At 36.1% G+C, this 24,445-nt stretch overlaps 1 protein-coding gene across 1 annotated transcript in view; it reads left to right on the top strand.

Annotated features, from left to right (window-relative positions):
• The window catches only part of ANK2 (ankyrin 2), a 340,193-nt gene that overhangs the window by 156,306 nt on the left and 159,442 nt on the right, over positions 1–24,445 (top strand). Inside the window, 5 exon segments of the mRNA XM_043969828.1 lie at positions 1,428–1,526; positions 13,725–13,910; positions 14,308–14,331; positions 17,922–18,020; positions 19,209–19,307. Coding sequence (XP_043825763.1) covers positions 1,428–1,526; positions 13,725–13,910; positions 14,308–14,331; positions 17,922–18,020; positions 19,209–19,307 — 507 coding nt within the window.

The following is a 24,445-nucleotide window of genomic DNA, read 5'->3' as shown; positions in this document are numbered from 1 at the left end:
CATACTTCCTTACAGGATCACTACACTCTTCCTTGTGAAGAAACATCATTCTTTCATACACCCTCATTCTTTTTCACAATACGCACTGCCTTATTTTTTTTTTTTAATTACTCTTTTGGATTTTTCTAATCCTATCCTTCTGACACCTCCTCAGTCTCCTCTGACTAACTACCCTGGTGTTTTTGTTTTTAATATTTCTCACTAGCTAACTTGTTAGTCATTGTTATTCCTCCTCCTAAGGGTTCTATTTATTTTTATCCATTCTGTGACTTCGCAGATTTAGGTAAGTGCTCTTACCTCCAAATCTCTCATTCTAATCCCAGGACTATATTCTCTTTCAACATCTATTTTCTGTCCTTTACTTTTTTATAATCCTCACAATTAGACCTACTCTTTCTTCAACTGAATGAGTTCTCCATTTTATTCCAATCTCAGTTTTGTTTCTTTACTTTGGGGGTAAAGAAAATAGGTGAATTCTAGATGCGTTTTTGTTTCGACAAAATATTTCAAGCTATTTTTTCCAGCCTTCTAGGTTCTGAAAAACCCTCATCACTTGCCAACATTTTCCCTTAATTTTGTGAACCCATGGGAATAACACGGGAAATTTTATCCATATGTCTCTGAATTATTTATGCTTAAGTCATCAGTACTGTTTTGTAAGGATTATTAGGTTTCCAGAGAGCCCTATGAATCATTTTCATAAAGACCTCTCTTTTTGAATGAGGATGTGATATTTTGCCAAAAAAATGAGTAGAAAGCAGTTTGAATTTGGTTCCAAACTGAAGGCCTGTAGTTTTGGGGGATTTTTTATGGAAGAACACTTAAGAATAAAGGAAGTTTACTGGTGTTTTTTATTAAGAAAAATTACAACATGCTCAGTGTATACTGATCTACCAGATTTAAAACATTATTTTTAATAAACATCAATTTTGACTCTTATTGACTTAGATGTGGTAAGTACTGTTTGTGGTATTAAAGAGTAATAATTTGCTATATATATACTTTCGGTGGGGTGGGCTAAAAAACACTCTTATTTATGTTAAATAATGAGACAAATGTAGATCTTAGGGAAAGAGTCTCAGACTCTAAGATGAAGAGACCTAATAAGGATGATGTTTTTTTCTTGCCTCATTTCCCTTCTTGAGAAGTGTGTGCTGAAATGAACTCACTAGCAGTGGGCCTAGAGTTATGATACATGTATGTGTGCATATACATATATATATACATACATGTATGCGTATATACATATACACATACATATAAATACATAAATATATATGGACAAACTTGACCTTTTTAAACATACTTTTCTATAATGTCTATCCTATTTCTCTTCTATAGTTTGGGATACAAGCTTTTTTTTTTAATCTTTCTTAATACATTAAAATAATTTTACATTTTTTGTTTGTTTTATTCTTTATCCTCAGAATGGCTTCACTCCTCTCTATATGGCTGCTCAAGAAAATCACATTGACGTAGTGAAATATTTATTGGAAAATGGAGCTAATCAGAGCACTGCTACTGAGGTAAGACATGATTTAAACCTCATGGCTTCTCTTTATCTTTGTTCCATATTGTTTTCATGAGTCACCAGTTTTTAACTACAGATATGGGATACCCTATAGCTTGTTGTCAAGTCATTTTAGTCAGGTTTAACTTTTTGTGACTCCATTTGGGGTTTTTTGACAAAGATACCCGAGTGGTTTGCCCTTTCCTTCTCTAGCTCCTTTTACAGATGAGGAACTGAGGCAAACAAGGTTAACCTTGTTTGTGATTTTCCCAGGGTCACACAGCTAGTGAGTGTCTGAGCCTGGATTTGAATTCGGGTCTTTCTGACTCTATGGCTTATCTTCATGAAAAGTATATAAATTATTTAGGCTATTTGTTATCATCCATGGGTATTTGTTTCAGGTTTGATTAACCTACTGAGGTTCATTACTATAAACAATAGAGTATTAATTACTGTAATTACTCTTACCAATCTTGAAATAAATTTTTGGTCAGAAAAGCAAGTAGACTGGCAATGTAGCAAGAATAAGTAATAATTTATGGAATGGCTTCCAACACATTGAGTAGATTCTCTATAGTTAGTTTCTGGGAAAATGTGAATCAAGACCACACAGGATAGGGGGCAGCTAGGTGGCGCAGTGGATAGAGCACCGGCCCTGGAGTCAGGAGTACCTGAGTTCAAATCCAGCCTCAGACACTTAACACTTACTAGCTGTGTGACCCTGGGCAAGTCACTTAACCCCAAATGCCTCACTTTAAAAAAAAAAAAAAAGATCACACAGGATGAAGCTGCAAAGCGGGTTGCAGTCTGCATCAATGGAAGACTTTAGGAGGAAGTATCTAAGAACCATAGATGTAGAACAGGAAGGGACCTCCCAGACCATCTAGGCCACCCCTTCTATTTTACAGTTGAGGAAGCTGAGGCTCAAGGAGCATAAATGACTTGCCAAAGGTGGCCTTTCTTTCTTTCCTTTTTTTTTTCTTGTGAGTCAATTGGGGTTAAATGACTTGCCCAGGGTCACATAGCCAGTAAGTGTTAAGTGTCTGAGGCTGGATTTGAACTCAGGTCTTCCTGACTCCAGGGCCGGTGCTCTATCCACTGCGCCATCTAGCTGCCCCAAAGGTGGCCTTTATTAACAAATCTATCAATCTTGACACTGGATCTAAGTATAAAGTACCAGTTTGGTATGTTTTTACTTTGTGTTGCCTAAGACTTTTCTAAAGATGAAATGAAAATGAATTCTTCCCCTTTAATCCCTATTTTGACTTAATTGCAGTGATCAAAGACAATTCTTTCAAAGTGACAGCTCATCTGATTCACTTCCCTTAAATAATTTTTGGTTGTCAGGGGCAGCAAGGTAACAGACATTTGATTAGAGAATTCCTGCAAAACCATATGAAGGATTTAAAGTCCTGTAATATACCACTTAAAAATCTAACACCCATAAGTGCAATAAACCACTTACTTTTTTTCTCACTGGGACTAGTGGTCATTAAGGTCTGTGCCATCATCAAGTCCTTTTAGGAATGAACATTTTATGCAATTTTTAGAGCTTTTTGGAGCCAACTTGATTTGGCTTGATTTGGAAGTATATTTTACTTTGTTTTGTGAGGATGGGATTCACCAAAGCCAACGAGTTGGATGAAAAATAAAAATGAAACACATTGAGGGGTATCAAATATTATTTTAATTTAAAAAATTCAATTACTCTCATTTTTTCTCGTCTTTTCATCCTCTAACTCTAAGAGCTCAAAGCTGACTACAAAAAATTTCAGTATTGGCACAAAAATCTGCGACAAACAAAAAATAGATGTTATATGAGCATCTAACAGAGTACTCACAAGTCTAAAGCTGATGAATAGAATTGGCTTACTTGGGAGCTTACTACAATAGTGAAACACTTCCAACCCCCCTAAATTTTCTGTCTAGTAAATGCAACTTTTATATCCCTATATTATAAATGCAATCCTGATTTTTATGGAATTGGAGCAAATATTGATCTCAGAGATATTTTTATTCTAAATGGTGTTTGGGGGACAAAATTTGGATAAGTGCCTGAGAAAGTCTCTGGTTTTGTATATCAGAAAAATGTTTTCAATGATTGAGATTTCTCTGAGATTTATTGGTTATAAATATTAACCTAAAGAGAAATCTAGGAATGCTATTGATCCATACACAGAATCTGCAATTGGTACAGAGTACCATCAACACCAATACTTGATTGAGAACTCTCACTTGGTGCTTGTTTCCGTAAGGTCCAGTTAGTGGGAGTTCACAGCTGTCTTATGATCCTTTCATTCAGTGGTTACTATAGCATCTCAGTCTGGTTCCAAAAATACCACTTCAGTGCAAGGCATTAGTGGAGGTCATATTACATTGTAAACTCTCAAAAATTTAAAAATCCTTTGTGATTTCTAGGTATCTTGGCAGCAATATGGTGTTTGCAAGTGAAAGTGGGTATTGAATCTTAGCTAAACCATAAGTATTCAATATCTCTATCAATTTTTTCCTCAGTCTTTCTCAAAAATGCCTCTCCCAACCCATGATTATATTTAGATAAACTTGGTTGATTAGATGATCCCTAGGTCCTGACCAAGAAATGCATTTATGGATGGATCTGGTTGTAAATAAATAATCCTGTAGGCTTTATTTTGTAAAAATATCACTTATGGTGGTAGATACTTAAATGCTAGGTGCTATTTGAAAATGCCTATCTAGAAATCCATGCCCATGACTATTCTTCACACATATATAAAGAAATCTGAAGAAGGATTTCATTGTGAATCTGCTACTAGTTTGGTCAGCAGCTCTGCTTAGAAGATGTTCCAATAATGGCTAAAGGATCTATTTTCTATGCCCTTAAAGTCAGATAGAATATTTTTAAGATTTTTCAAGTTGTCTTTAAACCTGTAAATTTTGAAAAGAATTAAATTTTCGAAATTTCACAGAAATATAGAATGATGATTGGTCTTGAGAAAGAAACAGTGAGGAAGAAATGCTTAAATACTTGATGGTGTTGTTCAGTCATGCCCAACTCTTTGTGATCTCATTTGGGGTTTTCTTCACAAAGATATTGGAGTGGCTTGCCATTTCACTCTCCAGCTCTTTTTAAAATGAGGAAACCAAAGCAAACAGGGTTAAGTGACTTTCGCAGGGTCACACAGCTAGTAAATGTCTGAGGCCTGATTTGAACTCAGGAAGATGAGTCTTCCTTACTTCAAGCCCAGCACTCTATCCACTGTGCCACTTAGCTGCTCCTAAATACTTGATATCTATCCATAATTTATGCAATATAATTTTTATGTGATTTGTGCTCAAAAATTTATTCCCTGAAGAGAGTTTTAAATTCATTGAATTTGATCATTTCATTGAATGCGATCATTATTCCCAGTTCTTTCCTCTCCCTATAAGCTTCCAAATATACATTTAAAAAAGTTATAATGAGATTTTAGTTAGTGAGCAAATATCTCTTAAAGGTTGTAAGCATGAATAAGCAATGCTGTCTTTGTTTTTCATACCACACAACATTATTAGTAAAAATCATAATGAAAACATGGTAGGCACCCATTTATCTCCACAGAAGTCCTGGCCCATCATACTATAGCAGTGACACAGGGTTCTCAAACTTTATGACAACAAAATTCATCTCCTGGGGTCAACCTGCTGCTGCTGACCTTCTATGTATTTAGCTAGGCTGATCCTCAGACAATAGATCCAGTCTGTCACTTGAAGCTTTGCTAGAACTTAGAGCCTGAAGTCCTACAAAGCTGAATTGACTTCTAGGATGGTACCAGTGATAAGTTAATTGCTGATCTCCATAGATCAGCCTAGCACAGAGAGGCTAATGACCACCTGGTTGACCCCAGGTTGATGAATTCTTTGACCATGGTGACCTATGAAACAGATATTTCACAGAAATATAGAGTGATGGTTGGTCTTGAAAAGAGAAATAGTAGTGAAGAAAGGCTTAAATATTTTATTTCTATGCACAATTTACACGTTAAAAATCCTGTGTGATCTGTACATATATATATATATATATATATATATATATACTATACCCAAATATATATATGTATATTTTATATCAGTATAGCTAGATATAAAATATATCAATGCCTTTAGATAAAATGATGACTGTGATTATGGTTCTCTTTACTTATGATGTTCCCTCACGAAATTATTTTGGGCCACCATTTTAAATCATTCATTTATACTTTACTTTCTGTTCTTTGGCTATTCTTATTTTAAATGTTCATTGTGTGATGATGGCTAAAATTTGACTTTTTGTTTGTTTGTTTTTTTTGTGGGGCCATGGGGGTTAAATGACTTGCCCAGGCTCACATAGCTAGTAATTGTAAAGTGTCTGAGGCCAGATTTGAACTCAGGTACTCTTGAATCCAGGGCCGGTGCTTTATCCACTGTGCCACTTAGCTGCCCCAAAATTTGTCTTTTTGATATACAGTTAAACCATGCTTCTGTTTTTCCCAACTAGAAAATAACTCCCCCACCTAAAAATTTTCATCTCTCTTTTTATCATCTAGCTCTCTATATATTTATTATTTATTCATATAAGTATTTATCTTTTCCTCTGTTTCCCAATTGAACAATAAAAAAGAAAAAAAGAAAACCCCAACAAATACATATTCTAGTCTAGAAAAACAAATTTCCATATTGACCACTTCCCAAAATGTGTCTCATTCTGTATTTTAAATCCATCACCCCTCTGGCAGGAGGTAGGTTGTACACTTGGTCTCCAGCCCTAATTTTGCTCGTATTAGTCTGAATAGTCACAGTTGGACAGACTGTACATCGACCCTGCAAGAGCGATGTCATTTCCATCCTCTTCGATTATAAAAGAGAACAAACATTTGTGGTTTATAATTGCAACAGTTCCCCTTATAAAAGCCATTGTCATCATTACAGTATATTTTTATCCCATCTGGACTTGTGAATCCATTAGTATAGGAACATATTCTAGCAATGCAGATCAACAAGTCATCTCTAACTTAATTATTGGTTATATGGGGCACTGAATAGTTAAGCGATTTGCTCTTAGTGACACAGCTTGTAGACATTGTTTCAGAATGAGCACTTGAACTCAGGTCTTCCCAAGTCCCAAAACATGCCCCTTGCTGAACTACCTCTCTTAAAAACCCAAACATAAAAACCAACCAAACAAAAAAACACTAACAACAACAACAACCCCCCCCCCACAACCTTATGATTTTCACAGAGAATGACTAGAATTCATTTGCTATGACCCTGTACCATTTAACTTCAATATTCTTCTTTACTATTCTTAGCCTATGATAAATGGAAACTTGCAACCCTATAAATACTTTGAGATTTTTTTATTGATAAGAGAGTGGGTGAACAAAAGGAGATTAACTTAATATCATTCAGTTTCTTTTTACTTGTCAGCCTTCCAGCATTTGAATTTCTCCTCCCTTTTTCAAGGCAGGGGCGTTGGGGGGGGGTGGAGGATTAATTTTTCTGACTTTAAGCCCAGTGTTCTATACAGCTGTGTCACCTGACTGCCCCACCAGCACATAGTAGGGCACTTAAATGCTTGTTACCTTCCCTTTCCTATTGTTTGTGAGAAAAGGGAACAGTGGCTGCACTTAGATTGTGAATATATATATATATATATTTTTTTTTTTAGTGAGGCAATGGAGGTTAAGTGACTTGCCCAGAGTCACACAACTAATGTTAAGTGTCTGAGGCCGAATTTGAACTCAGGTATTCCTGACTCCAGGGCCGATGCTCTATCCACTGCGCCACCTAGCTGCCCCTAGATTGTGAATATCTTTTAATGCTAAAGAGAGGAGTTTGTGTTTTGTCCTAGAACCAAAATATGTATGTCTATAACTTCCATTGGTTCTAATTCCACTCTTCAGCACCAAATGCAACAACTCTAATTCATCTTCCATGTGACAATCCTTCAAACGTTTGTGGTTAAATACTAGAACTTTCTTAAGGTCTTCTCTTTTCCTTCAGCTGATTCTCAAACTGCAAATTTCCCCTCAGAGTCTCTTCATTATCCCAAATTGCCAAATGTACATTAGCCACTCAAATCCAGTTGATTGAGAACATTCAATCAATTTAATTAAGGAAAGTCCTCATGGTAGAAATGAATATGACCTCCCAAATCTCTCAAAACATGAGTGTTTTGATGAAAAATGGTTATCAGGGTTGATTTTCATTTGCTACCTAGAGGAGCCTCTGAGAAAATAGACATGTGTGTATGTCCTCATTTTGGCATCTGAGAAATTCTGTGTGGTTCTTAAAGAATTATTCTGCAAGTCAGTTAAAAAAAGAGAAAGGTAGATTTCTGAACTTTAGCCTAGTTACACACACACACACACACACACACACACAATGGCAATGTAATACACTTTGTCTCAGGACTTTCCTGAGACAGCTAGATGAGGTGACATAAAAATATAGACAAGACAGTGCCTATTGGGAGCAGTTTTGTAATCTAAACAGACCTTATGGCAATTTATCCATGTAAAACATCTTTCTTTGTTTTGTTTTTGTTTTTTTGTTGGAAGGGATGTCAGAAGACATGATATCTCTAAGTGTAGGGGGCTAATATAAATATGAAAAGAAGGATGATTGAAGAAAAATACAATATTAAGGATTTTTTTCCTGATTTTAACAAAAAGCCAAAATGTTAGCTACTTCATCTTTCTCCATGACTACTCCAGAAAAAGCAGGTCCAATCCATCTGTTTTTCTTAGTGAAGAGGCCTTTTAAAAACCAGTAAAATGCATGCAAAAATAAAGTGTAACTTCTTTCTCTCTCACTTAAAATTTTTTTGATGGTGCCACTAAATATTGATAACTTAAGAACTCTTCTATTTAGCTCCTAATAGCTAGCTTGTCTTTATCCTGTGTTGCCAAGAATTAATACATTGGTCTGAGAGAAGGCCTGTATTGATTTGAATATTAAAAGGGTTCAAACAACTAATTATACTTTAGAAAAGAAAATCCCCAGGGGCAACTAGATGGTGGAGTGGACAAAGCACCAGCCCTTGGTTCAGGGTGACCTGAGTTCAAATTTGACCTCAGACACTTGATAATTATTAGCTGTGTGACCCTGGGCACATCACTTAACCTTCATTGCCTTGCAGAAAAGAAAAAAGAAAAAAAAAGCCCCTTTCCCTCTAGGCACACTGCTAAATATTTTATGAGTCAGAATCCTCTTTGTGGTTTTGTGGCTCAATGAGCTTTTTAAACTTGTCATCCAGAAGATGACACAGTTAAAAAACAAAGGAATTTTAGTTAAAAGCAATGTAAATAAAGTAATGAGACTATTCTCTCTCTCCCCAAATTTTTGTTGTTTTTGTTGTTGTTGTTTTTTAGTGAGGCAATTGGGGTTAAGTGACTTGCCCAGGGTCACACAGCTAGTAAGTGTTAAGTGTCTGAAGCTGGATTTGAACTCAGGTACTCCTGCTCTATCCACTGTGCCACCTAGCTGCCCCCTCCCTAAATTTTGAACTCACTCATATATACATCCATAATCAAGGGGGAAAGTGGACTTTTGTAGGAATTGTGTGGACGTCCATCCACATTACATGCAGAACTAATGTGTATGACCAGGACATGTGCTTGGGGCAGCAATTAAAATTTTTGACACTATGGGATAATCAATATCTTGTATTAATATCATTGGCTTCCTCCCCAATATGCATTGCTTTCCACTGCTCTCTGCCCCAACTTGTCATTAACTCCAGCTAGTTTTAGAGCACCTAATACTGGTATGAGATGCTACAGTTTAAGCTCTTTCATCAGATCTTTATGTTACATCTCCCATCTCTCAAGAGAAGGGAATACTCTTCCCCACCCCCACCCCTTCCTCTTTCCAGTCTTCTTACACTTTCTAACCCCAACCGTGTTTTCTCTTCACTCCATCTCCTGATTTTAGGCATTTTTACTAGTTTGGAATGTTTTCTCTCCTCTTGGCTTCTGAAATCCTAACCTCTATTAGGAATTCTTTCCCAATCCTTCTTAATTCTAGTGCCTTCTCTCTGTTAATTATTTTCTAGTTTGAACATAGTTGTTTGCTTGTTGTCCCCCGTGAGCACCTCCAGGGCTGGGGCTGTAGTTTGTCTCTAGTTTTTGGTGGCCCTAGCACTTAGCATAGTGTTCAGCATGTAGCAGGTGCGTGTCGACTGGGTGGTTGGTTGTTGTCCTTCATCCTCAAAGAGAACCAAAATGACATCACTATGTTAGACTCAAGTTACAGTGTGTTCCACTGTGGCTGATCAGACTAATACAAGCTGGGAATGCTCCACCACGGGTCGGTCAGGAGTGAACATTTGGGGTGGATTTTCTAAATGTGTGCAGCTCATGTTTCTTTTGAGCTACTGCGACTCTGCTTTGCTCATAGAGCACAGAAGCTTCTTTGATGAGGGCAAAGCAGGCTGGGTGGTCTTGGGCCAGTGTCTTCCGTGTCTCACAGTCAATTATAAAGTTCTTCAGAGAGACCTTGGAGAGTGTCCTTTTATCACTTCTTCTGACCTCCATGTGAGCCCTTGCCAATGAGAGGTTCTAAGAGCTTTGAGTCATCTCTGTCAGCCTGACCTTCCGTGTGTCATGTGGAATCCTTAGCTGAGGTGCTGAATTCAAAGGTACCTTCACTTTTGCCTTTTGTATGCACGAGGTGCTGAGATTTGTAACTCTCTACCTAGCATCAGGAAGTTCTCAGTCAGCCTTTTAGGTCAGTCATAAAGCCTGCTTCAGCTCTTTGAATTTAAAGAGACAAAAAGTAAGCAACCCTTGTCTTCAGGAGCTGGAATAGAATTAATCCATGTGCTGAGTTAAGTAAACTCAAGATACTTAGTGGAAGGAGAAAGCACCACCAGTTTTACTAACAGTATCAGAAAAGGGAAAGGGAGAGAGGAAGGGAATAAGCATTTATAGAGAGTATACTATGTACCCCGCATTCTGCTAATCACTCTTACAAATATCTCATGGGATCTCTCATAACAACCTTGTGAGATAGATTGTGCGAAAAAGTAGGACAAGACCCTGAGCAGAGCTTCAAGGAAGATAACTGTTATGAGTTTAAAAATTTGAAGAGCAGCTAGGTGAAGCAGAGGATAAAGCACTGGGCCTGGATTCAGAAAGACTCATCGTCCCGAGTTCAAATCCTTCCTCAGATACTTACTAGCTATGTGACCTTTGGTAAGTCACTTAACCCTATTTGCTTCTGTTTTCTCATCTGTAAAACGGCTGGGCAAAACACTCCAATATTTTGGCCAAGGAACCCCCAAAGGGGGGTCATGAAGAGTCAGACATGACTGGCAAGAAGAACAAAGTATATAAACTAGTAGAGACATGGAAAACAATGTTGAGTTTGGAGAGCAGATAGCAATCCAAGTTGGATAGAACGCTGAGTATGTGACTCTTACTATGCTATGTAACCATGGGCAAATCACTTAACCTGTTTGAGCCTTGTTTTCCTTGTCTGGAAAATGAAGCTTGCAATAGCTATCACAACAACTTTTGCTGTGTTCTCATGAGATTGGCATTTTTAGAATATATGTGTACTTTGTATACTTTAAAATCTATATGAATGTTAACCATTATGAAGGAGTATAATGTGACATAAATCCACAAAAGTTATCTGGAGCTAGATTCTGAAGAGTTTTGGATACTAGACTTAGGATTTCATATTTTAACATTGAGTAACAGGGTGCAACTGAAGATTTTTGAGCAGAAGAGTCAGTGGCATGTGTCTTAGATATCAAATTAATATTCTCATATGTGGAAGAGGGAGGATACAATTAAGAATCTTTGGCAGATAGTCCTAGAGTTGATACCATTAAATAAGTTATTGGTTGTAAAGTGGGAAGAATGGGACAAATTAAGAGATGCTGTGGAGGTAGAATCAACAAAACTTAACAACTCATTAAATATTGTAGGTCGGGGAGAGAAAGGAGTCAAGGAAAAGACTGAGATTGTATGAATTTAAGTGATTGGAAGGATGGTGGTACCTTGATAAAAATGGAGAAGATGATATAACTTGAGATATGGCTTTTGTCAAGAAACTAGGAGGTATGATTCTCTGCTGAGGTGGGAGGATAGGATCATATAGGAGACTTGAGAAGGGAACAGATTTAGAATTGTTGCTTTTGGTTGTGTGTTAAGAGAGACAATCTGGGAAGAATAAAAGGATTGCATAAGTTTGTGGTAGACCCAATGGATGCCCCTTTTTGCTAGAGACCTTTCCTGTTCCCCCTCCTCCCCAGGTTCAATTTCCTTCCTTGCTATGGCTTTATTTTCCATCTACTCAATGTGTATCCTTCATATAGCCAGTTATATAAATGATGTATCAACCATGAGGGCAGGGATTGATTTTACTTTTTCTTAGTATCCTCAGTGATTAGAACACTGCCTGGTATAGGCTAGGTACTAAATAAATGCTTATTGATTGATTACATAGTTGACCTGGTGAACCATTGACTTGAAAGGAAGGAAATTGAGACCAGAATGGGGATGGATGGGTACACTAGAAAGCACAATGAAAACAAAGAATGGATTTAAGAGGACTGAGTCAGAGAAAATTTCAGATCATACAACTTCTATAATTAAAAATCTCCAGGGCTTCTTCATCCAAATAAAGTATAAACTACTGCACTTTTTGCAGGCTGGCTCCAACCTATTCTTTTTTCCAGATTTATCACATAACCAATCCCCTTCATTAATTCTACATAACCATTAACCTGAACTATTGTCTATATTTTCCCACCTTCTCACATTTTCATGCCTTTGCTCACAGCATCTTCCAGTAAGTCAAAACATCAGCAAGGCTTTATACTTTACACTTAATACTTGCCAGGCACTATGTTAAGGACTGAAGAAAGTCTGCAAAAATTATATGTATGTATGTATGTATGTGTGTATATATATGTATATATATACACACATATATATATACATTTCAAGAATTTTATATTGTGATGTAGGAGAAAATGTGCAAATAACTATGCATATTTAATGAACTGTTGTTCATTCATGCCTGACTTTTTGTGATCTCATTTGGGATTTTCTTGGCAAAGAGAGTGAAGTGGTTTGACATTTCCTTCTCCAGCTCATTTATGAGGGAAACAGGGTTAACAGATGAGGAATTGAGGGAAACAGGGTTAAGTGACTTGCCCAGAGTCACACAGCTAGTAAGTGTCTGAGATTGGATTTGAATTTATGAAGATAAGTCTTCCTGATTCTCTATATTAGAATCTATATATTGTGCCACCTAGCTGCCCAGTAAGATATATGCAAATGTAAATTCCTCTGTCATTTATGTGAGATATATACAAAGCAAATGGAAAATAATCCCAGAGGAAGGGTACTAGTGACTAGAAGGACCAGGAAAGGTGTCATGAAGATGCTGATTTATGGAGAAAGCCAGGGAAATAAAGAAGCAGAAGTCAGGATACAAAGTGTTTTCCCTGAACTGAACTCCATATCACCCTTTATTTCCTTCTGCTTAATGGTTCTGCCTTCTTTCAAGGAAAATCTTAGATCCCATCTCTGCCCTGGGGTTTTCCCTGATCTTCCTTCCTCCTCTAGCTAAAAGCCATGTCTTCATCAAAATTTCTAATAGCACTTTCTCTGGATCTACTTTCCTATACCCTTACCACATTCTCTCTTGGTTACTTGTATAAAAGGATGTGTCTTTATATCCTGAAAACTGAGCATAGTGCCTTGCACTTGCTAAATATTTAACACATGTTTGTTGAGTTGAATTATGTCCAATATTGCATAGGAGTATTCATTATTCATATCTTTAAGTTTTATTTGATCACAAGGCTAAACTTTACAGAAATCTCATCAATTTCCATGGTTTCTTGCCCATGAAGCAAGGTCAAATATAAACTCCTCTCTCTGTCATTTAGAGCCCTTTTACAGCTTTCTTCCTATCTTTTTAATCCCTGCCATGGACTCTATGGTCCAGTCATGTTGACCTATTTGTTGCCCTGGGTCTTTCCCCATCATTTGTAAAAAAATGTAGAGAGGATGTTTTGGACTCAAATAATTAATCCGTTGAATAAACCTTTATAACATGCCTGCTTAATGTCAAGTGCTAGGCACTAAGCACTTACGCAAAGTTTCAATAAGGTACACAGATGCTGGAATCAGAGATACTTATATCATAAGCATCCACAGTTTGGCAAAACCTTCTTGATCTTTTCATCTTCCAGGATGGCTTCACTCCCCTGGCTGTGGCACTGCAACAGGGACACAACCAAGCTGTGGCAATCCTCCTGGAGAATGACACCAAGGGGAAAGTGCGACTGCCTGCCCTACATATTGCTGCTAGGAAAGATGACACCAAATCTGCAGCCCTCCTGCTCCAGAATGACCACAATGCTGATGTTCAGTCTAAGGTAAAAGCTCAGGACCCTTGCAACAAGGGATGCTCAGGTTTCTAGGTATCCTTTATGAATTGATATCTACTGAGTCCAGTGATAATGGAAAATCAATTCTTGTCATAAACAGCAAATAGCCACAGCATATTTTTAAAAGACTTTTCTAGAAAGTAATAGAAAAACTAAATATGAGGCATTTCTCAGGAAAATTCATGTCTTTGGAAATCTGTTTTTGTTAGGAAAGAGCAGATGTAATATTAGTTTTTTCTTTATTAAATAAGAAGATTTGATGTATTTAGTGCCAGTGCATATGTTTAGTCTAGCCAAAACAATGTGCCTGATTGCATTGAGTGAAATAATTGTCTTCTTAATCTCTTTGTAACATCTTCCCTCTTTTTCCCAAACATTGCTTCAGATGATGGTGAATAGGACAACCGAGGTACAGTATTGTGAATATACAAAGATCCATATTGTTTTCATTCTTGTCCATTTACAGCAAATGCTCACTAATTCATACTAATAATTGGAAGACCCATTAGTAGGGAATGGAGTTTTTTAGACTTTCCTATCCTTGAAAAAAATACGATAGGGGATAGGAATGAGAACTGTGGTCTCCTTGGTATAGGAAAGCTCTAGTCTTAGATGGAAACTCCCACTATTATTGAAGATTGACACCTTCTCTGTAACTTATAGTCTTAGAATAGCCAAGAATACTGAGAAATTAAATGACTTGCCTGGGGTATGCACAATACCCACACTATGTACATCTATTTATTCTGATATAGAGATAGACACACAGACACACACACATATATACAATATTATATATATACATGCATATATGTACAATAGACACATCTATGTGTATATACAGAAATTTATACATGTTCAGACACACATATGTGCTTTTATCACAGATGTATTTGTATATATACACACACATGTGCTTTTATCAAAGTGTAGGAAATACTGAGCATGGTTTTACCAAGTTGTGTCCCCACTAGTGCTCTCCTATTTCTAAGAAGAGGTATGACCTCTGATCGTTATTACTGACAATTTTTATGCAAGCAATTAAACAAAGTAAAACAGGGAGTTTCTGTATCATACTTTCATGTTGCTATTTTTGTAGCCTCTTCATCAAACTGTATTGTATATCAATGGTTCATTTGGGCATATAATGAACTTGACCATTCACTCCACTTGATCATGATCATTCAGCTTTATATTCTCAAGTCCTAAAACACATATAATGGCTTAATCTGTTTTTCCATGTACCAAACTAACCCTTTACAACCAGCAGAGACAATCAGTTCAGAAGGCTGATGGTCACATTTCTATTCTTTCCTAGCACATTTGACCATGTTTGTGTATGAGTCACTGACTCAAACATTTTTGTTCAAAATATTTTGGGCTGCCGTCTTTACTATGGAAACAAAAATGTAATGTCTGATCAACATTCTTTGAACATAGAAGACCCATGTTTCTGTGATTGGCACACCTTTCTATCTAATTCAAAGGTCTTGTTTCTTAGGCTATGGATTATGAACTTGAGGCTATTTAAACACTTAGTGATTCATAAAAATATTATATTTACATATGCCAATTTTACTTTCAAAGAGGTTTTCCATTGGTTTGTATATAACACTAAAGGTGAGAAATTAAGAAAAACACGTCATTTGGAAACGGATGCCTTGGGTTCAAATTGTAGTTCTGCTTTTTTACTATCATTGACCCTGGGCCAAGTTGTTTTCTCTCACTGGGCCTCAGTATTCTAATCTGTAAAATGAAGGATCTCAACTATATAATCTCTAATGTCCATTCCCGATGTGAATCTTGTGATCCTATGTATCCCAGTAAGCCTAGACCAAATTGGGGGATTGGAAGAAGCCACATTTCTCTAACCATGTTAAAAAGGCTAAAAAACCTCTGAAAATGAACATTTGTGGCATCTTCATTATCACTGACTATTGTTTTTAAATTTCAAAATATTTGTAGGCAGATATCATTCTATTAAACCAGTAGCTACCAATTTGTCATGCTCATATATATTGGAAGAAATATCAATAAAAAACAATAGTAAGACGACACCTCTTTTGTCTGATTAGAAAGGGGATGTCAGTTCATATTCCTGTGAAATAACACAGTTGAATAGAAGAGAAAGCCCTTCATCTGGGCTCCAGGTAGGAGTTTTTCTGTCTTTTTTTCCAGATATACCTGGAGATAGCTTCTCTACATGAGTTTCCTTGTTCTATAAGGATAATATTTGTAAAATGCTTAATAGATTGTCAGACACATAGTAGGTACTATATAAATGCTTATTCTCCCTCCTTCCTGAATCCAAATAAGACATTCTCAATGATAATCATAATGGATAAAAAGTGTAGCTTTGGGTTGTGTTTCTGCAAATGAAACAGAAAATTTCAGTATATTGCAGATGATTTTGAAATGACTCAGCAGGATTCGATGAATATTGAATCCAAGTCAGGTGAATTCACATATTGGGTATGTTTATGTGACATTAAGCATCTGGATGAAAACTGATAAGAAAATTCTGTCACTTAGGTACTTTCCAAATCAGAAAGATGGAGCAGATTAAATAGCCTGATATAAGGATTCTATTGGGGGGGATCTTTATTTTAACGTTGGACATTATGACATTTATAGATACAATTTCCTAGTGTGCATCCTTGGTTTTATGAACTTCCAAATTTCCTTGCAAGTGATTTTGCTGATGCAAAAGAATGTCTCTTAAAAGGATTCCCCAATGTATCTCTAGTTGATGTTTACAGACTGAATTATTTAATCACCCATTCAAATCAGAATGTGACTGTATTCATATTCAAATAAATCTCTTATAAATTAAAACACTGAAATTATGTATTGAAAGTATGTACAGGAAAGAACTCTGGTTGAGGTTTAGAATCTTATTCAAGTTATTTTACCTATTCATGTTCAAGTTTTTATTTAAGCAAATGAAACAATAGGAAATAACGTTTGAATAGCTAATTTGGCTAGTGATTATGTTATATTTCCATAATGCAAAGGAAAGAATTAAGTCAAAATAATTATGTTGTTATGATCTTGAATCAAACAATATTTAATGTGTTTTTTTCTGATGTGGAAATGGCATAGTTTCTTATTTTGAATATAGCCAAAAGACAACACACAGACACACACACACGCACAGAGCTAACCTTTTTTTATGCTGTACAGGATGCTTTCACTTTCAAAACATAAAATTCATTCTCTAAAGATTATGTGGCTCCAATAATTAGGTTGACAGAATTCATTTTTTTAAAAATGCATTAATTTAAAGAGTATTTTAATTGCTTATTTGTTTAGTTTTTTATTGCTTGTTTATTTAACTATCATGCTAAATAACTCATTTGGCTGAAGTTTCTCCTTGTTTTGGCATTATGCAGTAGGAGCCTAATTAAAGATGGTATGGAGCTCTTCTTGGAAAGGGAGATAGGTCCATGATGGAAAATCAGTGGAAAATGGAATACCTATCCTTCTTTCATAGAAATCATAGAAATTTCTTCAAAGAATTTATTCAAGATGGCTTTTTTGTTCTAAATAAATTGTTGATAATTGCCATTCAGGCAGAGATGGTAGCAAAAAATTTTTGAGTTCTCCATTTGAAGAAATTGCTTGTTATTTTCCATTCATTATTTTTGTTCATTTCACTCATTTTGGTATTTTAGCTAAATATTTTCATCCCTAATACACTCATTGTTTACATCACATCATTGGAGGAAATAAAATCCTTCTATCATTATTAAAGTCAAAAGAAGAAATAATATTCCATAGGAACAGATTTCATAAGTAAGTAGGAATCCATTGGGACATCACAGACTTTCAAGTAATATGGTAAGCTATTTTACACATTTTCTCATCTGAACTGTCACAAATATGTTAGGTAGACTGCAGCCATAGGGTACTCTGGCCAAAGCTTGCCTTCATTCTGTCACTATTCTCCTTAGGATGCTGCATCCCTTTACTGATCTCTATTCTGTTTGTTTTCTATAGAGTGGTTTTACCCCATTGCACATAGCCGCACACTATGGAAACGTCAATGTGGCAACACTTCTTCTTAACCGAGGAGCTGCTGTGGACTTCACAGCCAGGGTATGGATTGGAATTCCCTTTCTGGGTGGTGGCTAATGGGGACATAAATGAAAGTAAACAGAATAGTGTTTATTTGGTTTATTCAAAGGTATCATTTCTTTTCTTCCTGCTAATGTAATGATTCACCAATCAGTGTGGTCTTTAGAGATTCATATTACCAACCTTAACCAAAGTTAGACAGCTATGGAGTACAGGACATGTACACAATTAACTTGTAATAAATGTTATTTGAGGATGATATATAGTATATCCTCTTCCACATAAAGCTATTTGTTTTAAGGAACCCTAGGGATAATGTTCAAATGTATCATTGAAATTGATACATAATACACATATAGCATAGGCAGTAAATTTTATGTACACACATATATTTGATTTTTTTCATTTTTGTTGTAATGATCTACAATATGTTTCAGTGATAAAAAGGGTTATTTGAACAAAACTGAAATTTCAGGATAAAATTAAAGGGCAAATAAACTTATGGGAAGTCAAATGTAGAAATAATGCTTTGACATTATTATAGATAGTAGCCAGCAAAATTCATAAATGCTGTTGGTAGGTATGCCCTATATGTCCTCAGATTTCTTCTCCTTTGAACCTTCATTTGTTTTATTTTATTTTCAAATTAAATTGTATTTTGTGCTGAGTCATTTTGGAGAAAAATGCCTTTTAAAGGATTATATTTTCCTATGAAAATGAATTTTTAAAAATGTATATGTATTTTTTAAAAAATTAGCCTTAAGAGCTCAGAAATACTAAGGAAATCAGTACTATAAGAAGGAAAATGGACAGTAATTTAGAATTTGAATCTAGTTAAGATTCTTGAACAGGAAGATTTTTATAGGGGCAAGAGTGTTCCCTTTGTCTCTGGATGAACATGTTATACTATTTGCTTATTCCACCAATGCATCTCATTGGTAAATTCTTGTTATTGACAGAATTCTGTTCAGTGAATCAGTGGTTCTGTTTTATTTCTCATAGCTGCTGACTGTGGAGTTCTGTGGTTCCTGGGCTTCTTAGTTCCTTAAAAATCAATCAATCAATCAATTAAACAATTAAACAATCAAACAAACAAACAGACAAACAAATAAACAAAGGTAGCCCTGGGGAAGGCCTCCATCCAGAGGCATTGCTCTCTTGCTTTTGTCCCACCCAAGACACTCTTTATTTGGTCTTTCCATGATGTAGAATGGAATCACTCCTCTGCATGTGGCTTCCAAAAGGGGAAACACAAATATGGTGAAGCTCCTACTGGATCGGGGAGGTCAGATCGATGCCAAAACCAGGGTGAGTGTTGAACTCCTTTGCTTTCCTTCTATCATTTCTTTGTGTCCTGCTGTCTCAGAAGCCCGGTATTCACTTGTAAGCCATTTTTAATAGGAATGGAACTTTTTTGGATACTGCTCAAAACTTCTAGGTGGCTTAGAGGATAAAGTGCTGGATTTTACATCAGGAAGATGAGTCTGAATGCAGCAATAGACATAGCATGTCTCATTTTTTCTCATCTTTTGGGTGAGAGTGTTGGATTCAGTGGTCCCAGAGGTCTGCTGCTGCCCTAAATCTATGATCCTAGGATCTTCAAAAGGCAATCAAAGAGATAGGAGTTTTAAATTGTGTTTAAATAAAAGTTTTCCCACTCCTGGCCCTTCAAAACAGAATATCACCCCCTTAGACATTCAGTGTGGTAAACTAAACCTTAGAATTCATGCACTTCATTTGGGTTTTCATTATATATGGCAATAGCATTAACAAATTACTTTTATATCCTAGTGCAATATTAGTATTTATTTAGTATTTAGTTAATTGGACAGTTAAATGACACAGTGGTTACAGTGCTGGTCCTGGAGTCAGGAGGAGCTGAGTTCAAATACATCCTTAGACATTTGCCAGCTGTGTGACCCTGGACAAGTCATTTGGCCTTGTTTGCCTTGGTTTCCTGATCTCTAAAATGAACTGGAGAAGGAAATGGCAAACCACTCTAGTACTTTTGTCAAGAAAACCCCAAATGGTGTCATGAAGACTCAGACATGACTGAAATGATTGAACTACAATAACAATATAGTTCTGTGGTTCTAGACAATTTTCTTAAGCAATTTTATATTTTAATCATCTTTTGGAGAAAGCCTCCATAAAATGTATTCTAGGGAGTCAAAGTATATTTTTTCATCATGTAACATTATTCACATGTACAGGGAGGTAATACATCAATTTCATATTTATTATATTTATTTTCAAACCTCCTGATTTCACATGAGTTAACAGTAACTACAGATATACTTATATATTAGTTTGCTTGGCTGTTTTCTGCTGATATAAAATGAAGTTTGCTTTCTATTTTTGTACATATAATTTTTTTCCCCATAGAAGTATTTTATTATTTTCCAGGTACATGTAGAGATAGTCTGCAGCATTTGTTTTTATAAGATTTCTAGTTTCAATTTTTTCTCCCTTCCTTGTCCCTCTCCAAGATAGCAAGCCATCCAGTGTAGGTTTTTATGTACAATTGCATTAAACATATTTATGAATTAGTCATGCTATGCAAGAAGAATCAGAGTAAAAAAGGAAAAACAAAAAAAATAAAGAAAAACAAAAAAATAGAGATAATATGGTTCAATCTGCATCTAGATTCCATAGTTGTTGTTTTTTTCTTTTCTGGATTTGGAGAGCATTTTTCATCATGAGTCCTTTGGACCATTGTATTGCTGAGAGTACATATAACTTTTAAGAATTCAATAATGCCTATCCTTTAAATACATAGCTTTTTTTTTCTTTTCAGTTTAAGTCTTTGAGGATAGGTCTGGACAATCATGGCACCTTTCCAAAACATTTATGTTTATATTGTCAGGAAAGGTTGCCATATGAGATTTGAAATCTCAAAGATGATGGTATAGTTGAGTTCTTTTTGCAGAATTTGGTACATAGTTTAAGGAATTTCTGGGAACCTGGGGCCTGTGAGTTAGGTCCAAGTTGAATTCTGAAGAAAGCAGGTTCAAATACAGTCCTTCTTCAAAGCTATGAGGCTTCCCATTATCTGGCCCTATCAAATAATGCCATATGGAAGATTCATTAAAGCCTGCTAAAGCCTCTTCCATCTCAGAGCGAAAGAATTTGACTTTGCAGATCCCTGAAAGATTTGGCTGGCTTTCCTGATCTTACTTCTCAAAGGCATTTGGACCTGGCCAGCTGTGGGCACTTTTCTACAACAGGGGACATTATAGAGCAGTTTTTGTTGTTTTGTTTTGTTTTGTTTTGTTTGTCTGTTGATGGCTCTATTGTGGAGTCTCATGTCTTTGTGTCAGAATTTATCAGAATTTATCATCTTCCTTTCCTTTTCCTTAGTCTGCATGCATTAGGTTGGCTATCATAGGGATGCAGGGCTTTGAAGGGGTAGGTAGAGTTGCATGCTCACCCTGTGTGCCCTTTGGCACTTCCTCCTTCAGTACTAACCTGGTTGGTTTCCTTTTTGCACTTCCCTTTCTTTTTCTCTTGAGGTGCCTCTCAAAATTCATGTCAATGTAACTGCAAAAGAATCTTAAGCAAGAATGTTTTTTTAGTGCTTAGCTGTGGTATTCATTTATCGTAAAGCATTTATTACTTTTTACTACTCTTGGGAAGATAAATGTTTTCAATTATCTCAAAGGTACCATAATTTGCCCTATTCACATTCATTTGCATATAAAAACTCCAAGAAGGAACTATGGTACAGTCACTGTTCCCATTTCAGTAGAAATGAGTTCTTGTCCCGTTTCTAGCTTGCTGTGTGAACTGGGGTGAATTCCTTATACTCTACCTATGAGCCTCAATTCCACCATCTGTGAAGGGAGAATTTTGGACCATATAATCTCTAAGGTTCTCAGATGCCTAGAAGAATAAAAGAAGTGACATATGCAACCTCACCACAAGTGGATTGAGTTGCATTAGAGATTGACAACCCAGGAAGATGAGATTGTCAGCATGAGGTTTGTTGGCAGCTGTCCATGGGGATTAGACATAATCATGCAGGATTGCATTGAGACCTTTTTCCCCTGAGAGTTTAGAATACCTCTATGGCTCCAATGATAAGAATAGAAAAAGTTTGCCAAAGGTTTGGAAAACATATATTATATTCTACCCTAACCCTTCTGAGTTAAAAACAAATAAACAGTCCCTCCAAAACTAAAAAGCAGAAGTGTCTTTTGCCTCTGTGCTCCTTGAAGTTGGGGAGACAAGAGAGGTATAACCTAAAATTTGAAATCAGGAACTATCATCCCAAATTTAGAACATATGATCATTCTAAATTTTGGGATATTTTATTTCATTTTTAAAAAACAAAGAATTTCTGTGGGTTTTTTTTTTTACCTCAGCTGCAAAATGGAAAAAGCGTTATGTCTTGGACTTTCTTTAGGTAATATAGCAGTGTTTTGTGTATGGACTATAACAAGGAAGGAAATGATCATTTATTAAGCACCTACCATGTGCCAGATACTGTGCTGAGTGCTTTGTAAATATTATCTTATTTAAATCTCAAAACAACCTTGAGAAGTAGGTGCCATTTTTATCCCCATTTTACAGATGAGGAAACTGAGACAGAGGTTAAATGATTTGTCCAACATCAAACAGCTATAAATGTCTAAAGATAGATTTGAACTCAGCTCTTCCTAATTCCAGATCTAAAGTTCTCTACCAGGTGCCTCAGAATTAATAGTGATGCTGCTTTCTTTCTTGCATCTTTGAGACTCTAGAATTTCCTCTTTTTCCCTTAATTAAGCCAACAACACTTTAGTATATTATTATTTTAGGAATTATTTTCAAGAGTTTACTGGAATTGTTTTTAATTTGTCAATGATTTAGAATCCTTGGGGGAAAAGCTATTTAGTGGTAATAATATTCTTTAAATTACCATCTCCATCTCCCTGCTTTTACTATGTCAATTATAGGTACATTTTCCAATTCTTCTTTTCCATGTTCAGCAAAATCAGGTGCTGCATAAGGAAAACAAAATAAGAGTAAATTAATTGCTTTTGTATCTGAGGACTAACCATTTAGAGACAATTAAAATCCAATTAAGGAAGCAAGTGAAAGAGTAGCCTAGCAATATGTACCTTTACTGAATTATCTGCATATTAATTTTAGTTAAACCACACACCCAGAAGAATAATTGTCCCTCTTTAGAGGTAGAAGGAAGCAAAGAAGAAGAAAAATCTGTCAAATTGAAAAAATGCTGATCTCTCCAAAGACCAAACACAGGAAGTCTATCTTCTTGAACTGTCTTCTAGCAGTGTCTGTCTTAAGAGATCTCCAACTGGGCTGTGCAACCTTTTTTTTCAAATTTGTACTTAAATGATTTAGTGAATATATTAGGTAATTTTATTTTAGTAACATGTGCTGCTGTATCACATATCAGGTAAAATCAAATGAACAACTTCCAATGTGTTGGGCACTTTTGCTAAGTGCCATAGAAACAAAGAAAAGGCAAAGAAACGGTTCTGGCTGTCAAAGACCTCACAGGTTAATGTGGGAGACAATATGCAAATAACTAGGTACAAACAAGATATATCCAGGAAAAACTGGAGTTCATTTCATAAAGTGCTTTATGCTTTACACAATGTTATATTGTATTATTGCATTTGATTGTCAGAAGAAGGGGATTGGGTGAAGTATTATTTCCCCTATTTTATAGCTAGGGAAATAGTCCTGTCCTGCAAGTCAATTCATTCAACTTCTAAGAGACATGTTGCAGCTCATATCATGGTAGGTCCATTGGAATGCAAGTCTTAAATGTCATATTACACAGTAGTCAAATAGAAATTATTTTATGGACAGGAAAGCCAGCTAGAATAATAACTAGTCTTAAACATTGTTCATACTGCAGTCATCTTCACAGTTGCATGGTGAAGAAACGAAGTCTTAAGCAAGTACTTTTATGAGAAGTGCTTTTAAAAAATGAAGCACTTTTCTAAGGAAAATACTGGCTCAGAATGTAGGTACCCCTTCTGTCTACACCTGTTCTGAAATAAGTTGGCCTTCTGCCTGGTTGGCAATACTAGCCTGGCTCTTTAGTTTCTCCAAAGGAATGACAAATTGTTTCTGCAGTTGGTCTGCTTTTCCTAGTCAGCACATGGAAATTATGTGACCTCCAAAGACAAGGGACTTTCTTTCCCCTGCACAGGACTGGCCCAAGAAGCTAGGGATATCTTTCAGCCATAGTTTCCTTCATCTGTCATAAAAACACTCTTCCAGCTGCTCTTCCCCTGCCTGACTCCTGCTGTCCCTGTTGGTGAGAGCTCTTCAATCTAGGTGGGGTCACCAGAGCATGCTATATAGGCATCTTTCCCCCATGCTATCATAGGAGTGACCTGACTTCCTTTTAACTATTGCTCTGAGAACTTTAATTAAAGAAATACTACTAGGTTTTCTGCACAGGGCATATCAGTCTACTTCCCTGT

The sequence above is a fragment of the Dromiciops gliroides genome, chromosome 6 (genome assembly GCF_019393635.1).
Source record: "Dromiciops gliroides isolate mDroGli1 chromosome 6, mDroGli1.pri, whole genome shotgun sequence".
In the NCBI taxonomy this organism is placed as follows: Eukaryota; Metazoa; Chordata; class Mammalia; order Microbiotheria; family Microbiotheriidae; genus Dromiciops; species Dromiciops gliroides.
This window is presented reverse-complemented; position numbering and strand designations above follow the sequence as displayed.